General features: G+C 32.1%; 3 protein-coding genes across 3 annotated transcripts; all 3 read right to left on the bottom strand.

Moving 5' to 3' along the window:
• Positions 1-85: 85 nt before the first annotated feature.
• hoxa5a (homeobox A5a) lies at positions 86-2918 on the bottom strand. The gene is made up of 2 exons (XM_028818241.2): positions 1778-2918; positions 86-1121 (listed from the first exon to the last, which is right to left on the bottom strand). The coding sequence occupies exons 1-2, from the start codon at positions 2346-2348 to the stop codon at positions 871-873; spliced, it is 822 nt and encodes a 273-aa protein (XP_028674074.1). The 5' UTR covers positions 2349-2918; the 3' UTR covers positions 86-870.
• A 295-nt stretch (positions 2919-3213) lies between these two features.
• Positions 3214-5383, bottom strand: LOC114664217 (homeobox protein Hox-A6-like). The gene is made up of 2 exons (XM_028818244.2): positions 4392-5383; positions 3214-3880 (listed from the first exon to the last, which is right to left on the bottom strand). The coding sequence occupies exons 1-2, from the start codon at positions 4822-4824 to the stop codon at positions 3615-3617; spliced, it is 699 nt and encodes a 232-aa protein (XP_028674077.1). The 5' UTR covers positions 4825-5383; the 3' UTR covers positions 3214-3614.
• Positions 5384-14473: 9090 nt separating this feature from the next.
• Positions 14474-17414, bottom strand: hoxa9b (homeobox A9b). Its single transcript, XM_028818242.2, has 2 exons — positions 16144-17414; positions 14474-15645 (listed from the first exon to the last, which is right to left on the bottom strand). The coding sequence occupies exons 1-2, from the start codon at positions 16682-16684 to the stop codon at positions 15404-15406; spliced, it is 783 nt and encodes a 260-aa protein (XP_028674075.1). The 5' UTR covers positions 16685-17414; the 3' UTR covers positions 14474-15403.
• Positions 17415-19100: the final 1686 nt, after the last annotated feature.

The raw sequence follows: 19100 nt of genomic DNA, 5'->3' as shown, positions 1-19100 counted from the left end.
TATCATTTCCTTAAAAACTCTACTTTCCCTATATTCACTTCCAGATGATGACGATGTTGTTCAAAATTAACTTTGTACATAAACGTTTATATATATATAAAGTTTATTTAGTTTTATTTCCAGTCCATTTTAAAAACAAAATACAAAAGCGTTTCACGAACTTTTTTCGACAGCCAAGCATTGACTAGACTGAATATCACACAAGAAAACATACATCAATGAAGTTGCGCTTTTAAGAGCAACTTATTGGAGTTCGTGCAAAAAGTCATACAAAGGCACAGCAAGAACATACTTGGTTGGACTGATAGTTCTTTCACATATTCACAACGCGATACGTTTACAGTATTACAAGATAGGTAGTATTGCATTAATTAAAATCAACGATAACATTGATTACAAAGAAAATAGGTAGTTTTAAAACAATGTTTGTTTCTTTCTTGTGGCTTGGAGCTATTCAGACATTAAGCATACATATACATAAACATACAACAATTTCTGAAGATAGAGTGCAACACGGAACATTAGTACTAAACGGATTTTACGGTCACTTCAAGTAAGTTAAGCTTTGCTTTTCTTCCTCAAAACAGTAAATAAGTTAAACATCTACTCTTTCGCTTATTCTAAGTCGCTCAAGACAAGATTTTACAGAAAGCAAATCTATTCATACAAGCATGTCACGGCCAAAAACAGGCTTTTGGATTTTTACAAGACTGGAATCTGAAAAATACTCTCTCTCCGTCTCTCTCTTGTTCGGTCTCTTTCTCAATCTTCAATTAAGTTCTTATGTGTTTGAAAAAGTCTCTGTGGTACTGAAATGTAGAGTAATAGTTCATCTTGTATTGCCAGAACTTTTTATGAAGTGCTATGAAATTAAGGACGAAATGCACCTCCTGCAGTTGCCATGCTCATACTTTTCAGCTTATTATCTTTTTTCCATTTCATTCTTCTGTTTTGGAACCATATCTTAATTTGCCTCTCTGAGAGGCACAGAGCATGTGCAATTTCAATCCTTCGTCTCCGGGTCAGGTACCTATTGAAGTGAAATTCTTTCTCCAGCTCCAGCGTCTGATACCGCGTGTAGGCAGTTCTTGCTCTCTTTCCTTCCGGTCCTGCCATGCTATCTGTTACAGAGAATCGGATTGTTTATTTATTTACTAATTCATTTTATTGATATTGTGATAACAATTTTGAGAAAGGTACGGTTTATCGAAAATAAAAAGTAGTTTGAAATAATGTAACAATAAAAACTCGCTAAACTACGTACTGGTTGAATAAGTAATGTGCGAAGTAAAATATCATGAAAACAACTCTATCAGTGGCTGTATAAGACACAAAAGTCACATACAAAAATATATATTTATGAGTTATATAAAAAATAGAATGTTTTATATATATATATATATATATTCATACGCATATACTGTATATATTATTTATATAACTATAATATTGCTCGAAACAAAGTGACAAAATCGGTATATTAGGTACACATAAGACTGCACATTGCTTAAAAACAAAATTAATTTCAAAGTCTGAAAAAATCTAAAAATTAACTACATAAAATGCACTAAAAATCACAAGAATTTAAAATCCTTAGTTCCGTTTTTACTTTAATTTTTGAACAGTACTTTCTATCCTCTGTCAAACTTATTTTTCAAAATTCATTGCACTCTGGCGTGCAGTTATACTTTGAGCATGCGGTGAAATTAGTCTTATATTTGAAGTGCACAGTAGTATTTTACAAAGGTACAAATAAATAAAACAGTAATTGTATTACCGTGACTAATATGCAACTTTCGCATCCACGGATATATCTGTGGCTGTGATGATTCGACTGCATTTTGGCTGATCTGTGAATTTGTCTGTCCGCTTCTTGCCGTAGAGTCGTCCTCAGTACCAGAAGACTTGCCAGCACCTTCTCTGCCTAAGAGGGTGCTACAGCTGTTGTTTGAAGTAGAGGAAGTGCTTGTGGGGTCAGATATTGAGTTTTTTACAGCTCGGTGTGCCTCGCCAGCAGGCGAGCGCGCAACGGTTGAACAAGGTAGTGAGTCAGGTGGAGGCGAGTGAGATGATGCTGCTGCGGCTTGGCTGTACCTGTTTTCTGAAGATGCTGTTGTTGCACTAGATGCATAGCTTGGAGCTCTATCATTAGCACCAAAGTGACTCGATGTGGAGCGACCAACACTAAGATCCATCCCATTGTACCCGTAGCCGTACCTGGTGGAATGCATACTCGCCGATTCCCTGTACTGCTCGTTCATCGAGCTATGATCGCCATAATTATGTAACGGATAGTCCGGGCCATTAGGATAGCGACCGCAGAACGAGTTTACAAAATAAGAGCTCATTTGTTGTTGATTATTTTAAAAAATGTATGTGAATGCTTGATTTGTGGCTCTTAGTCGTTTTGTGCGTCTATAGCACCCCTGCACAATTTATGATGAATTATGGAAATGACTGGGACATGTACTTGGTTCCCTCCTACGTAGGCACCCAAATATGGGGTACGGCTAAGGATCACGTGCTTTTGTTGTCCAGTCGTAAATCCTGCTTGATGACCTCCAGAGGTAAACTCGTGCACAAACAGAAAAAAACTGGGTGGATGCCTGAACAAGTGAACGCGCGCTGGAGAGGCGCCCCTGCTTCAAATTCTATTTGCCTTGTCATCGTGCGCCACTTTCTGGTAACAGGTACGCACTGCACTTTGAACTACGCAAATTAGTCGGGGTCGAGTAAAGGTTAGCACACATCGCACTCATCCAGCATTTTATGGTTACTAGGATTACATTAAGTGAAGCTGTGATCTTTCTCGTAAATGTTTCTTCTTTTTTATTTATCCTCCAACTAAAATTACGAAAAGTGCATTTCTATTGTTTAAAATACTACTGCGATTTTTTTTATAAATACACATTCGCTTTATTTATTTGTGTAATATAATAGAACTATCGTTAATACAGTAATGTTGCTATGTATAGTTAAATAGCTAACACCAAGCATCTAAAACTATCCAGACAAGCCGGAAAAAGTACAAACGCATCTGCAGAAGACTATATGCAAAGCATTGCCAGTCTCATTGTTGAGGATTTCCGTTTTATTAAAATTGTTAAATTTATTGAAAAAGCTGTCATCTTTTTACATTATTGTGGGACTTAAAGGAAACGGGCAACAGAAATAACGGTAAACTTACATAAATTCTCGTAAGTTTTGGAGTAGACTTTTAGAATTAAACCACTGCTGTTACTTCTAAAACATAACTAAACGGTATGTAATTTAATAACTTACATTTTTGTACAATTGCATAACTTACATTTTGCAATAAAAATGAAACTAGTAAACAAAAATTGTGTTAATTGTTTAGGAGCAAAATTTAATTAATTGTCAAGTGGGCATATTGATTTTTAGCGGATGTTGTTTTTCTTTGCTATGGAATTATTACGGCTGAAATTCTAAATAAATATAAGTACATTCAAATATCTATCTATCTATCTATCTATCTATCTATCTATCTATCTATCTATCTATCTATCTATCTATCTATCTATCTATCTACTGCCATATGATTAATCAAAATTTATAGAAAAAGAAAAAGAAAAAAGATCCCGTAGAAACTACAGTTACTCTCTTGGGTTTTCAGGAGTATCCTCACCATTAATCTGACTAGCGGTCAATAATTTATTCTCTTTCTTCCATTTCATTCGTCTGTTTTGAAACCATATTTTAATCTGCCGTTCACTAAGAAATAATGCGTTTGCTATTTCAATTCGACGACGTCTAGTTAAATAACGATTAAACTGAAATTCTTTCTCAAGTTCTAAAGTTTGATATCGCGTGTATGTTTGTCTTCCGCGTCTTCCATTTGAGCCATACACGGGGCCTAAATCTAATGAAAAAAGAAAGAAAGAAATACATAAGATCTGAGTTAAGCGAAACAGTATATTAACTTCTTTTAAAATGTTTCCTGCAGATACTTTAAATATGCACATTTTTTTATTCGTTGATAATACAGACTAATATTATAGAGATTCTAGTATATTTTATACAATACACCAAACATGTCCACTTAAAAATTAAAAATCAGCAACAATTTGTTTTGTTTTCTGGTGTTTATTTATTCAGCGTTATTCAAATATATCAATATTGGAAGGAATGTATGCCCGTAGGTGAAAGAAAGAAAGAAAGAAAGAAAGAAAGAAAGAAAGAAAGAAAGAAAGAAAGAAAGAAAGAAAGAAAGAAAGAAAGTTGTACGTTTTGAAAAAGTAACATGTTTATCATTTAAAACAATTACGTATAAATGAAATTTTAAAAAGACCCAGCGTTTGTTGTAATTAATCAACATTCTATTATATAATTTAAAGCCAATCGAATCAAAAAGTATTTTATGTGATATTTACCATCGCTTGAGTTAATTCGTTGCATCCACGAGTAAACTGAAGTACCGTGCCTCCGTTCCAGTAGTTCATTATTTAAGATTTTCTTTTCAGCACAGTAAGATTTGTACTGCAGGTCAGCATTACACTGCACATGTTCGCTGCAAGCCCTTTCCTTGATACTGCCTGTAGGCAAAGCGCTTGATGTTTCCTTTTCAGGGTAAAAGCAAGTTGGTCCATAATCACACTGAACTCTTGAATTAAATACTGTGGTTGACTGTTGATAATAACTTGGTGACGGAGTTGTCTTGTCTTGTATCACAGTGGGTCCATAGGACGATGGAAAGTGTTTTAATGGGTCATAGCCATTTGTATACAAAGGGATCTGTCCCAGAAAAGAATCCTGGCCACTGGACAAAGTGATAGGGAATACGTTGTTCACAAAATAAGAATTCATTTGCACTGTAAAGCCTAAAGTTGTGAATTGTTTTGTATTTGAACATCTAGCCGTAACCACAGTACTTGTAGTAGTCCAAGTGGTTTGTTTCTAGATGGCTAAACGCCAAGAGGGACAGCAGCAAATATAACCAGCTGATCGCGCCCTGGCCAATAGGAATTTCGCACGGAAATTATATCTCTCTTGGGAGCAAGAACAACGGAGGCAGTAAACTTAAAACCGCTAGATCAGTTCAGAAGCAGTGATTTACTAATCACTGCTATGCTTTTTCTAATAATTAAAGAAAGAAAGAAAGAAAGAAAGAAAGAAAGAAAGAAAGAAAGAAAGAAAGAAAGAAAGAAAGAAAGAAAGAAAGAAAATATTTAGCATAAAATAATACAGGTTCCACTCCACTCTAGTATCCAGATAGAAAATATATTGACACTGTTACTAATATCGAAGAGAGCAAACGCCATTCCTTGAAATAACATAAAACCTGCATTCACATTATTTTTATTGTTTTGTTTGCAAAGTTGATAAACTATTTTTATCAGTATCTATACAGTGAATTCGTGACGGTTTTAATATAAACTTGCTGCTTACAAAAATCTACTGTTATAAAATGTTAATGTTGAAGTGTTTTTTCACTATTGGGTTAAATTCAGTTTTGAAATATACATTAAATTTTGCCTCATACTCCTAAGAGCACAAACATTTTTCTGAAAGATAAGAAATGCAGCGGAGTTAAACACGTTCAAAATGTTTTGTGTATTTTTTCTTGTGCAATTATGATTTTTTAATCTAAAACAATAATCTATACAATTTATATTGTACAGATAGATTGATAGATTTATTTTAAATAACAGGCATTTGTTGATTTATTTGTGTCTTTTTTTCTACAGGAAATGAAACGCAGATGTTCAACTGTAAAAATGCTCAGAAAATGCAGAAAAAAATGAAACAGAAAATGAAGAGCTGAAGTGGTGCTTTTAGTATTTTAGCATTTATTATGTTAAACCTTTTTTGTTACGTTTGAAATGGCCTACATAATAAAAAATACTATATTTTTCCAAAGTCAAAAAGTTTATTATTATTAGTTTGTGGGGATGGAGGTGAGGCTGTGTATATTCCTTTAATGGTGTCTTTTATAAAAATTTTAATAATAAAACTTTAGACTTACACTGGCTTTAAACTGGATTGTCACATCGTTTAAAGTTGCCCTGCATATTACATTAATAACACTATTAATGTTAACACTAAAATTGTTCTCTTAGCAAATTTTAAAAACTAATATCAAAAATTTTCTTTTATTGTACTTGCTTCTAAAATTGCATGTTTTCAAAATAAATATGACCATTTATATATGCCTATGAAGTGAATGAAGAGCAAACCAGTAAAGCATCGCTACATCATGCAGAGATATAAAATTAGACAAACAACATTCAAAAGCTTTTTACAACTAGTCTCTAGTCATTAGATAACATTATTAAATTATTATCTATTCAAAACGAATCCTAGAACGCCACTTTCATATTCGATGGAATTTCATTGTACTTGTTTAAGGCATTAACAGTGCAATATGACATTATTGTTGTAGCAGTGGTTCTATTGTTAGCTCATAGCAGACAACGACAAATATGATGTGCATGTTCTAAAGTCTTAATTTTTGAGCTCTGTGCAGGAATTTATTATTATTTTCAAACTTTTACCTTTTTAAAATCATTACCAAAATATGTTTTCTTATATTGCTATGCCGACTTCAATAAATAAAAATATTTAAACAAAGAAAATGTGTGTCGTATTAAATTGTGCCTTATTGTCTTTGTGTATATATATATATATATATATATATATATATATATATATATATATATATATATATATATATATATATATATAATCACTTCATTCAATAATAGAAAGTTATGACACTAAAGAGAATAATTAATTATTTTGATTAATAGTACCTTTAAATACATTTGAGGTAGTGTTTCTGTATATGAGAGCCTTTCTTTATATAGGTTTTCTAAAATACGGTAAATATTTTTTCAAAACACAGTAAATTGTTTCAAAACCACAAGATGGCAGTAAAGAACAACAATGGAGTTGAAGAAATATTGCAGATGTTTTTAATAATAATTTGTAGACCTTCCGAGCAATGACAAATTACAACATTTTAGATGCATAATCGTGATCTGCACTAAAGTCTAAAATATTTCACATTTGATTTGTGAGTACATAAGAAGTGCCTTAACGTCATACCTGACTGAAGTAGATGGAACAAAGAAACCACTTACTTTACTACTTTAAAGAATATCTATCTATCTATCTATCTATCTATCTATCTATCTATCTATCTATCTATCTATCTATCTATCTATCTATCTATCTATCTATCAAAAAATAATTAAAAAATACACATTTTCTATACGTTCTAATTTCAGTGAAAAGGTTGCTGTACTTAAATTTACTTTTTTACTTTTTTAATATTATTACACTGGTTCTTTTTATACCTGATAACAATGATGTTTGCCTTGATCCACTGGAAAAACCAGCAAACCTTTACAACTTGTTATTATTATTATTATTATTTTTAACCCATGCCATATTTTCACTATAATACAGTAACTCAACGATTTTCTCAATAGACGGCAAATTATCTTACCCTGAATTGGGCCTGTTGTTTTCCGTAGAGAAGCAAGCTTTTCACACTGGCACTATGATGACTGAATCTTGCCAAAAGGCCGAGCCGAGACTCTCCTTGCTGTACCAAATGACATTGTAGACTCCGTAACTGCTTTGAATCCAGCCCAGCTTGTCTCTTACGCCGATGAAATTCCTGTTTGTTATCCATGAAATTTCTTCCTAAATGTTGCTCAGATCGAAAATCTGCCCACATTTTTGCTGTTATAAAACAAATGACAAAATAGGCGCGAGAGTAAGACACATCCGAAGCAGAACCAGCGAATGAAAAGAATGCAGCTCTATTCTCGATAGGGATATTATAAAAAAGTTCATGTTCATGGTTACAATCCACATGACCAAGAGTGGCCAATGGAAATACCGAACAACTCGTAAAGTTGTATTGCAAAGTTGTAAATTTTCATAAACAACAACGGATTTATGGCCTTTTCCTTCTCTCCGAGGGGCAGGTCACAGATAGGCGCCATCTTACCGTAGATCAGTGGAATGAATTTTAAATAAGAACAATGATATTTTAAATTTGGTTATTAGCTTTAGTAGTACTTATTATCATACTCTGCAACAACCGATTTCAACAGTAATGGCACTGAACTTTTCAGATTTTACGTAAAACGTAAATGGATGTTGAAAATTACTAGAAAATAAACAATGTAGATCACGTCTTGTCCCTATGATTTCTACGTTTAAATTGTATACCCTGATTAGATGTAGTTTAGAAATTGTTAAAAGTCGTTATGTCGACAGAAATAAGGGAATCGTATATATTTTACAAAATTTCCTATGATGCACACCCACAATAAACAAGAGTAAAATAAGTACAATTTTTCTGTGCTGCTAATTGGTTTCTATTTTAAAAACTGGTACAATCATTAGTATCTTATGTATGGCTTTAAATGAATAGCTCATGCATTTTTCTGTATTTGTAAGATTTGAAAAGAGTTTAATGATTAAATAAAAGGTCTTTCATTTTAATAAAGCTCTCCAAAAGAAAGAGTATGTTTAATTGAACAAACATTTTTCCAAAAGTGATCAGTTTCGGTGAGCGTTTACTTACTTAAAGGCAAAAATGCAACTGATAAAACGGTAGTGAGATTGATTAAAATATCCGTAAGCCTTGCGTGCAAATAAAATTGATAAAAGAAAACCTTTAAGGACATATTAAGTTAAACTTCTCCTTATCACTCTAATAATAATAATAAGAAGAAGAAGATGAAGAAGAAGAGAATACTACAACGACGGACAACAATTAGGCATTTTACACTTTTATACTTTGACAAATTAACAGTATGAAATGAATCAAGATCTACGATTATATCAAAATAAACTGAAAATACACATTTACAGTGGAATGTTTATTTCTAAAAAAACTGCTTAAGTGACGTTATCATTTTATTAATAAATCATAAAAGTATTGCAAAGATAGGCCTATTTATTGAACACTACTGTTTGGGTACAACATAACAAAATAAAGCAGTCATAAAACAGCATTAATAGTAATTGCATTAAGTAGTGTAATTAGTAAGGCATTGTACATTATAATATGAATTAGATTTTGGGTCACAAATGGGATCTATCTATCTATCTATCTATCTATCTATCTATCTATCTATCTATCTATCTATCTATCTATCTATCTATCTATGTATCTATCTATCTATCTATCTATTTATCTATCTATCTATCTATCTATTTTATAGCTAGCTTTTAATATTGTAATAGAACAGGTATTTTTGTAGAGATGATTTAACATAAGTGTTGATATTCATTTGTATCTTTAATGTTTTTTAGTTCGTCAATCATATTTGAAATTTAATTGTAAAAAACACGATTTACGATATATTTTTATTATTAATTTAATTTAATTTACAAAATGCAAATCAGGTGTTTTAAATCGGGTGTTTTCTTTCTACTCTGGATGTTTCGTATATCTTGTCTTTCACAAATAGCAAGCGTTAGGTTTCCCTGCTCATTTAAGCATTTCGAAAATATTTTAGCTCTTACCTTTCTTCTTCGTCTTAATCTATATCTTTATAGACATTTCGTGTTCTTTTTGAAGTACCTACAATGAAGCCATTTTATGTTAACTGAAAATGTTCTTTTTCCACTTAATTTTCCTGTTCTGAAAACACGTTTTGACTTGCACATTCAGAAAGAGGAAACTGGCGATATCGATTTTCCGTCGACGAGTTAGGTATCGGCTTAAATGAAATTATTTTTTCCAACTCCAGTGTTTGGCATTGGGTGTAAATCTGCCTTTCTCTTTTCGTATCCAAACCTTCAAACTGCAAGGGTTGCTTTATTAAAGTAAGTTAGCAGATCCCATAAACAACTGAACAAAAATATAAATTGCAATTAATTTTGGTTGTAAAATTCAGATATGTATGACCGTTTTTTCGCATTCGTGTCATATTAATTTACCATTAAATTAATAATATTTCAAGAACATATCTTTTCTGAGAAATACAATTAAAAAGAGGGACCTGTATTGTTTCAGAGCAAATGTACTATGAATTGAGATAAAGGTATAGCTGTCATTTTTAAAGAGCTGATATACATATTCAAAAACATATTTTAAAATTGAAGACAGAATTGTAAAATCAATTTGAAAACAGTATGGAACAATGCAAGTAAATGTTTCTAAAAACTTAATATCACAGTATTTAAATCTTGATAGTAACTCTCCATACTAAATAGTGCATTGTGAAATTAATTGATATTTTGTTAATTACAGATAGTGTGATAGTAAAAAAATGAAAACTTTGAAGAGATAATATTTAAACGCAGCCGTTCAACTTAATATTCTAATTATGTTTTCTTGGTTATTTATTTATGTATGTGTTTATTTTATTTGTTTGATTTTTTTTTAATAATTGGAAGAATAGTGGCAAAAGTAAAGCTTGTCTTCGTTCCTCGTTCTATACATAAGCGAATATATATATATATATATATATATATATATATATATATATATATATATATATATATATAAACTTCCATAGAGAGACAGATACAGAGATATAGAGATTCTATATGATTACATTAATTTGTTCAGTTTGACGTTCATAATAACGTCGAATTTTGTGCACAAATCTCAAATAACAATTTAAATTTTGGAGGAAAATGTGCAAATCTCCCATACACTATTGTGGTGAACGTTAAAGTCGTGGAGGATGAATGAATTTACGAGGGCAGAACTAATTATTGGAGCAGTAAAAGTTTTATGATGCTCATTTAAATACAATGCCACAGACTTCCTGCGCTAATGCATCCCGGCAACAATTTGAACCATAAAGTCTATTGTGACAGCAGTTTAAGTGGAAAAGTTCTATTTCAAAGCTATTTACGAAAGAACGCTTCCCCTTACCTGAAGATGTATCACAGGGGTACATCTGAAAACGGACTTATGATTTAAACTTGGGGTTTACTCTTTGCAATTTTTTGTATTATTTTTGTACAAATCATTGAAAAGAACAGGGATGTTTTGACCGAAACGTTGCAACTGAAACTATAAGCGTGTGTTAAAATATTTCAACCAGAGACGTATGCCAATGTTCACCTTGCAGATGACAAATAAGAACGAGAAATATTCACAGGTTTTTGTTGCATACACAAACATTTGAATATTTGTTGCAAAAGAGTACGGCCTAGGATCCATATTTTGTACAATGGAACTATTTCCAGGGTGTTTGTCAAAATGTGTATTCCCGAAATAGTAAAAATTTGGTTTTTTTTGTGCAGTGATTTATCAGCTAAATTTCTATTCCGTGTCTTTTTTACGAAGCAACTTGATCAATGACAGTATTACACCCCAGGTTTATACTACACCCCATTTTCTCCAGAACCAGGCGATTTTATTCACGTGACTCCTTCTTGTGACTAATACATCCAATAGTCACCTGTATTTCAACTATAGGGCAGATTAAGCAAGCCACTTATTTAAAATTGTGGGCGTACAATTTAATGAGAACTAACAACAGAAAAGTGAAGGAATTTAATTGATTCGCATTTTTCTGCTAAAATTTCACTAATTTCTTCAGGACTGAGTCAAGGCCTGTCTTAAATTCATTGACGTTACAACGGAGCAGATAAGAAAGAAAGAAAGAAAGAAAGAAAGAAAGAAAGAAAGAAAGAAAGAAAGAAAGAAAGAAAGAAAGAAAGAAAGAAAGAAAGAAAGGCTTTATAATAATAGTTCAAAATAGTTTTGTTGTCAGCTCTTCCCTTGGTTATATACCTTAATTAAAGGAACATTGCTTTCTTACTTTTGATTAGATGCACTGACTTTTCAAACGTGTTCATTTAATGCGAAGTACTGCATGATTTAACGACTACTGTTTTTAAATCAAATAAAGCAAAGATTTTTGTTTCCAGCCTAAATATTATATAAGAACATTTATTGTTCAAATGCAGACATACAGAAATACACAGATATTTTTGCGCACCATTTTAGTCTTATAGCTTTAAACAGATGTAGCTAGATAGCATACTTGTGAGTGACATTCTATCAATCTTTAAATAAACACTAAATCATGAACATTACGAATGAAAGGGACAATAAAAATAAAACAAAATCGTAAATTAATAGTTAATACATTTATATTGTTTTGTATTGCGCTGGCTTCATTTTATAAATAACTGTATAAATTATATACAGTAATATTTATAGTTCTTCGAATATTTTAACAAGATAACCCAGTATTAGTATAAAAAAGTACTTAGTACTTTAAAGAATAACCCCGATATTTTTCATAATTATTGGTGGTAATTTGTTAGCCAGTTAGGCAGCAAATATACTAGCTTAAGTTAAAGTAGATGTTTCTTCTTATCTTACATTAAAAACGTATAAACCTTATTTCCCGGAGATTTTATACCTCTTCTCTTATACTATTTTTTTTATATAGGTGGTTTCTGAGATAATTCAAAACAATTTGCAATTTTACTCATAACTATTTAGCGCTAAAATGAAGGTCTCCTAAATACGTGAGAAAAGATGGTTACAGATTTCTGAAAATGTACGCTTCTGCCTTTGGAGTGTTAATATTGTCTTTGGTTGATACAGTACACTAACTCAGGAGATTTTCATGGGATTATACTGCCACCTCCTGTTCACATTTTGCGCAGCCTAGCAGATACAAGCTTATTCGCAAGCGCCCTGGAGTATTCCTAGAGAGCAACATACACATACACACACACACACACATACGCGCGAGCTTTCTCTCTCTCTCTCTCACACACACACACACAAACACGCACCCCCCCCCCCCCCACACACACACACTCATTCACACACACACACACACACACACACACATCTATCTATCTATCTATCTATCTATCTATCTATCTATCTATCTATCTATCTATATATATATATATATATATATATATATATACATACATACATATATACACGCGCATGCGCATGCTAATGCAAGATTTAATACAATCTTCGTGAAGCATATTAGGGCTGTTTCTTGATGGATTCTTAAACAAAGAAATATCATTTATTATTATACGTTAGTGATATATCATACATTGTATAATAGAGGAAGTTGCACTTTTGTTTAAGTCTAGTTATTTAGTGGATCTAACAAAGCTACTGCATATACAGCAGGCTTTCATTTAGGAAGGGTCAATAAAAACTCGCATTTCCGCTGGCCTTTTGTTTAAACACGCAAAAAGCAGCAAACGGATGGTCTTTCCTGAAAACAACTTAATTGTAGCTGCACAGTTGTAAACTCATTAAAAGTCAGATTCCAGACAGTTTGTCAGACCCTTCGTTTTATGGCACAATCCCTGGACAAGTCTTTGATGTTTCTTCCATCTGCAACAGAGGGCGTCACAACAAGTTAGGGAAAAATATAGACTAAAGCTCCCTCTGAAGACGTATATATATATATATATATATATATATATATATATATATATATATATATATATATATATATATATGTATATAAGATATACGAATTAAATAACGTGGTTTACTTTAATCCTTTAAATTACAGACTATATAAAATAGCGTAAAATTTACGCATGTGATTATATGATCTTTTCAGAGGTCAATTTTCACCTAAAACCATAGACGAATTGATTATATTATATATGCCAAAAGTTTTGGAACATCTTTTTTTGTGTTTCAGATCTTTTATTTCCAGAGCATTTCACACCCTACTAACGTTTGAAAAAGCACGCTTTTATTGCAGAATAAGGCAAGCAGCGTCTTTAGCCGAGACAAACAACAGCGTTTGAGAGGCCAATGTGTTCTCAAAGAGATATGCTTTGTGAAAGGCCCATAATAAGTTCTTCTACAGTATTGTATTTTATTTGTACTTTGAAATTTGTAATCCATTAAGAGTGTATTTTAATCATCCATTCATCAATGATAATTATGATAATGACAATTACTGAAATAAAACTAGGAATGGTACTAAATCTTTTACGTTATTTTTCAGTCAAAAATGGCTTTTTTTCTGAATAACCCTCAACCTTTAGACATGTGGATTAATAATAATATAATAATTTGAGAATAACCCATAAATGTTGTTTGAATGCCTTTATATTTTGAATGAGTACAACTTGAATATGATTCGATTTTAGTGATAACATTAATTAGGTCGTCGACTGACAGAGAAGTCAAGCAAAATGACACCTTTAATTGGGTAACTAGAGAGATTACAATATGCAAGCTTTCCAGGCAACTCAGTCCCTTACTTCAGGCAAGATAAGTTGCATGGATATCGTTAAGTTTCATATTAAAGAAATTTTTATATGATTATGACTTACGTATGAGATAATATTGGCATACATTATTCGACGTGTATATTTAATATGTTGAATAAAAATAGCATAGTTCTAGATTATATTTTTTATTGTTTGATACACCTTTAACATACATTATAAGTGAAATTCTTTATTTGATTAGGGAAAAGGTGTTATTTTTTCCTCTTAATTTCATTAAACCAAATAACCATGCGGGTCCAGATGCAATGAGAGTCATGAAAGTACTCCAAGCAAGTAAAAACAGAAGAATCAAATTAATCTAAACATTTTTTTATTATAGTTGAATTCAAGGTGCCTAATTTAAAAACAAAATGTTTAAACAAAATAATGAGGTAACAATTGCTCGATCTGAATACTGGGTTCACTAAAATACTGGTTAAAGTAATTTATTTCGATCTGTTCAACATACAATTTAAAGTTGTTCCGTATGGTACTTTGACTGCATCAATGTAGGTAGTTCTCTCAAGTACTTAGGTAGTTAAACATTTAACATTTTCTCTGTGTTACATAAAAACTATTCAACAACGTGGATAAGGTTAGTTTAAGTAGAGAATGTTACCTACCGGGCGTTAGAAATATTTTTTACTAGAGCTCATATTATAAATGTGCCCTAGAAATCAAATATTTTATACAAATGGAAACATTTTCGTATAATTAGACAGCACCATGGTAATAAAGAACGGAATTTCTGCAGCTTCATAACATTAAATACTTTAGTGACAGATAAATACTCACAGAACTTGCGTTTTACTTTGCAAACCTGAGTTCAACGATGTCTACTTTTACTATCACAAATCATACAACAATAAAATACAACTATCCAGTTATAAGTAATCACTTTGAAGACACAATGTTCAAGTATATAGGAATAGGTGGGTTTGCCGCAACAGTGGCTGTAACAAAAATACAATTGGAAAACACAATATAAGACAGTTCATGAGCAAATTGTGCAGCCATAAAGGTAGTCAAAAGTGAATAGGCGTCAAAGGAATGCAGCACTTTTCTGACAAGTCTTTCAACTCCTTTCTGTCGTTAGGAAATTATGTTAGAATCATTTTAATGTTGTGTTTTTCCTTCTTACGGAGCGGTCTATGCACGCTGTCATTCCTGTAATATTCTAACAGTCGTCCTTGGGATGATCTTTATTGATTTTTTTCATCTTCATTCTTCTGTTCTGAAACCAGATTTTAACTTGCCTTTCAGTAAGATTAAGTAGCCTAGCCACCTCATATCGTCTGTCTCTAGTGAGATACATGTTGAACAGAAATTCCTTCTCCAGCTCTAACGTCTGATGTTTAGTGTACGGACATCGCTTTTTTCTTGTTGACCTCGCATGTATCCAATTTGCAGATGGGTTATCTAGGAGGTAAAAATAAAACTGGCGTAAACAATCATTGCAGAATTGTTTGTAAACGAAACAAAACAATCACGGCAATAATATAGGCAGGGATAGTGAATATATCAATAATAAATTCCTGCAACTGCATCTGCTTAAAATATTAAAGAAAAAATTACCAAAGTGGTCGGGCAAGTGAGTTATATTTTTTTATTAAAGAAGGTGAATAAGGTAAATATGACGCTTTCTGGCCAGTCTTGCAAAAGTAAATGTTCCAAATAAATTTAGATATTTTGCACAAAATTAGATATTTTGTCTGTACGAAGAAGAGCAGATAGATAGATAGATAGATAGATAGATAGATAGATAGATAGATAGATAGATAGATAGATAGATAGATAGATAGATAGATAGATAGATAGATAGATAGATAGATTCTCAGTAGCACTCTTAACCTCAGTAGCACTCTTAACCCATACATTTCAACATATATTAGGGAGTAGATGAATTTGCATACTTACTTGAGTCCGTCTCCTTTTTTTCTACCACTGATATATTCTCTGCGTTTTTTTCTGGCAAGACAGGCTCTCCTGAAGGTTCTTCATTTTCTGCTGGAGAAGATCCATTAGTGAATTCGGAAAATAACAGAGTATGTGCTTCCAAAGTGGAGCAGTCAACTCTCCTGTTAAACGGTTCAGGCTTAATATTGTAATGCTTTGTAGACGGTAATCCAGGAAAAGGGATGGATCCTGACATTGGCTCCAGCAACCAAGAACGCAAATATCTCCCATCCGGTTCTCCAGCCGAGCCTTCGTGATGCATATAAGGATGATAGACAGAAGAGACATAATTGGTAGGATGAACTGGACTCCACGAAGTACCGAGTAAAGAGGATTTAGGTTGAAAACTACAAGGGGTTAGCTCTGTGTGCTCAGTCAAAGCTGTTTGTCTTGTCTGCTGAAGCACTGTACCGGAGGAATATCTGGGCTGTAAAAGATCCTCGCCCTCGTGAATAGTAAGAGAGTCTACATAGTAACTGTTAACTGTTCCCGAGGTAGACATTGCACTAAACACAGAAAAACACAAACATACACTCGTTAAGAATACATGAAACTGTACAATCAAGTAGCAAGTTCGCTTCACAAAGAACTACAGACACCTAATAAGTTAAAAGACGTCTGCATTCGGATTGGCTGGTGCAGAACACGTGATCGCCAAGCAGAACAATAAAATATAAATCAGTCCGCAAACCAGTAAAAATGGGGGTCAGCATTTTTCAGTCATAATTTTTTATTGTAAAGCCATACGATTTTATGAAAAAGGATATTATTTGATATGTACAGTAAACACGATATTAAACCTCTTCCGTGACATTACAATACTATATTTATTTTGGGAGAATTGAAGACTTGTACAATTAATCTTTCTGTAGATTTATTGTTGTTTCACAGAGAAAATAAAATAGTTTACTTTAATTTCCAAATCAATTAATAAAAATAATATTCGCATTAGAATACTAAGGTGAAATATAATATTTTAAAATGGGTGTATTTATTTGAACAAATCAATCTCGTTAAATCTGTTTCTTATATTTTTTAATACTAATCATTTTTTTATATGCTTTATAAGTGTGGAATCGCCTAATTCCCGGTTACTATGATCAAAACCAGAAATATATTTGGAACTAATTTATAATTACGACATCGTATGTCGATTTGTATAATATACGTTTACAAAATAACAATGTTTATTATTGAAAGAGAAAAAGTATTTGACGTATTTTTCAGCTTGTCTTACCGTTGCAAGTCATATAATTTTAAATATTACAATGACCTCTTGATTTTCTTAAAGATTAGTCACAAGGTCATAATTGCATTCCTTAGATAGATAGATAGATAGATAGATAGATAGATAGATAGATAGATAGATAGATAGATAGATAGATAGATAGATAGAGAACTTTATTATAACCGCACTATGTGCATTTAGTTGGCATCTAAAGTCTTCATTTAAAATATAATCCTTTTATGAAAAACGCTGTACTCGCAGATTGTCACTGCACTTACATTTATTTGCCACTGTGTAATAATTGCTGCAATCAGACTAATCGCAAAATATTTTCTCAGTATTTTAAACAGAATACGACACTCGACAGTAGTAATATACTAATGGAAATGATTGCAGAAAAAATGAAAAGGCCTTTATTAAAATTATATTTGAGAAAAATCAGAAATGCATAAATTTCGGCTGGATCATTACGAAGACTTGAAAAATAAAAAAATCAAGTGCTATTTAATTTAAAAATTTCAAAAGTGGCATGGGTTACTTTTGTTATTTTGCTTTGAATTCATTGACGTAATATCACTTTTAATATGAAAACTCAAAAATCCCATAATCATTAAATGTAGTGCAAGGAGAAAATAAATTATATAATTTCAATTCTTCGGTTAGTAGTGTACTACTTTTTTAATAAGTTGTGAAGACTTTAAATACAATTCCCTAAATTGTGAACACTATGAAAGAGGCGATCATGTGTAATTTAATTTTGGGGATAAAATCTTATTTCTCTTGTTAACCAGAGTCTTTTTCAGTGATATGTAATAAAATCAAGAATCAATATGGCTATTTCAGACGTATATAAATACCCCAATAAAAAAGCAAGATATCGTTGCCCTACACCCTGCTTCAGCGGTGATGTTTGTTTGCGTTTTCGAAAGAATGCATGCTTGGCACCTTTCGAGAGTTGTCATTAACAAAACGCTATAAACTAATACTCTGCGGGTGTGGGAGGCTCAACTGTAGTATGGTGTGGAATGGTTAAGCAACGAAAAAGAAACCTTTTGCAATTAGTATTCGGCCTTGGAGTCAGTTAAGGAAAAGTAAATGCTATCTTAAGGGACGATAAAGTATTGAAATTATTTTTCATTAATCGTAGACGATATAATTGGTAAGTTCGTGTCCTTACAGCAAGGAGAATTTTACATTTTTTTTAAGATTAGTTTATTTGTAGCTATGCACCGCAGGTACTCACCCGTCTCTAAATAATGAACTGAAGGCCTAATTCTAAGTTAATTTGAAAGCAGAACTGATTTGCAGTCGAGTAACGGAGATTTTGTGTTGTCAAGTTCCTAGCGCAGGCCATGTAGTTAATTTTTAGAAGTTATGATGTTATAGCCGTGTGAGATTCATTAAAAACAACGTCTGTTGTTTGTGTTTTGTCTGCTAGAATCAAGACAAAATGACGCCTGTCTGATAGCCAAGTGAGGTCGCTCTTGTGCGGCTGTGTGATCAGTTAACTTGAAATGGCAGCAGTAACCTTTTTACGTTTCACAACAAATGTGTTTGAAAATGTTGTTGATGCTACACAACACAGACACGATATTTTATTTTAAATTAATGTGGCTTAATACTGTTTTGTTTACTGATCAATTTTTACTGCGGTGTTAGCATTTTTGTTTTTCTTTAAATTTGCTGCGAA

The sequence above is a fragment of the Erpetoichthys calabaricus genome, chromosome 13 (genome assembly GCF_900747795.2).
Source record: "Erpetoichthys calabaricus chromosome 13, fErpCal1.3, whole genome shotgun sequence".
NCBI classification, from domain to species: Eukaryota; Metazoa; Chordata; class Cladistia; order Polypteriformes; family Polypteridae; genus Erpetoichthys; species Erpetoichthys calabaricus.
Note: the sequence above shows the minus strand (reverse complement) of the source record. Positions and strands in the feature narration are given on the sequence as shown.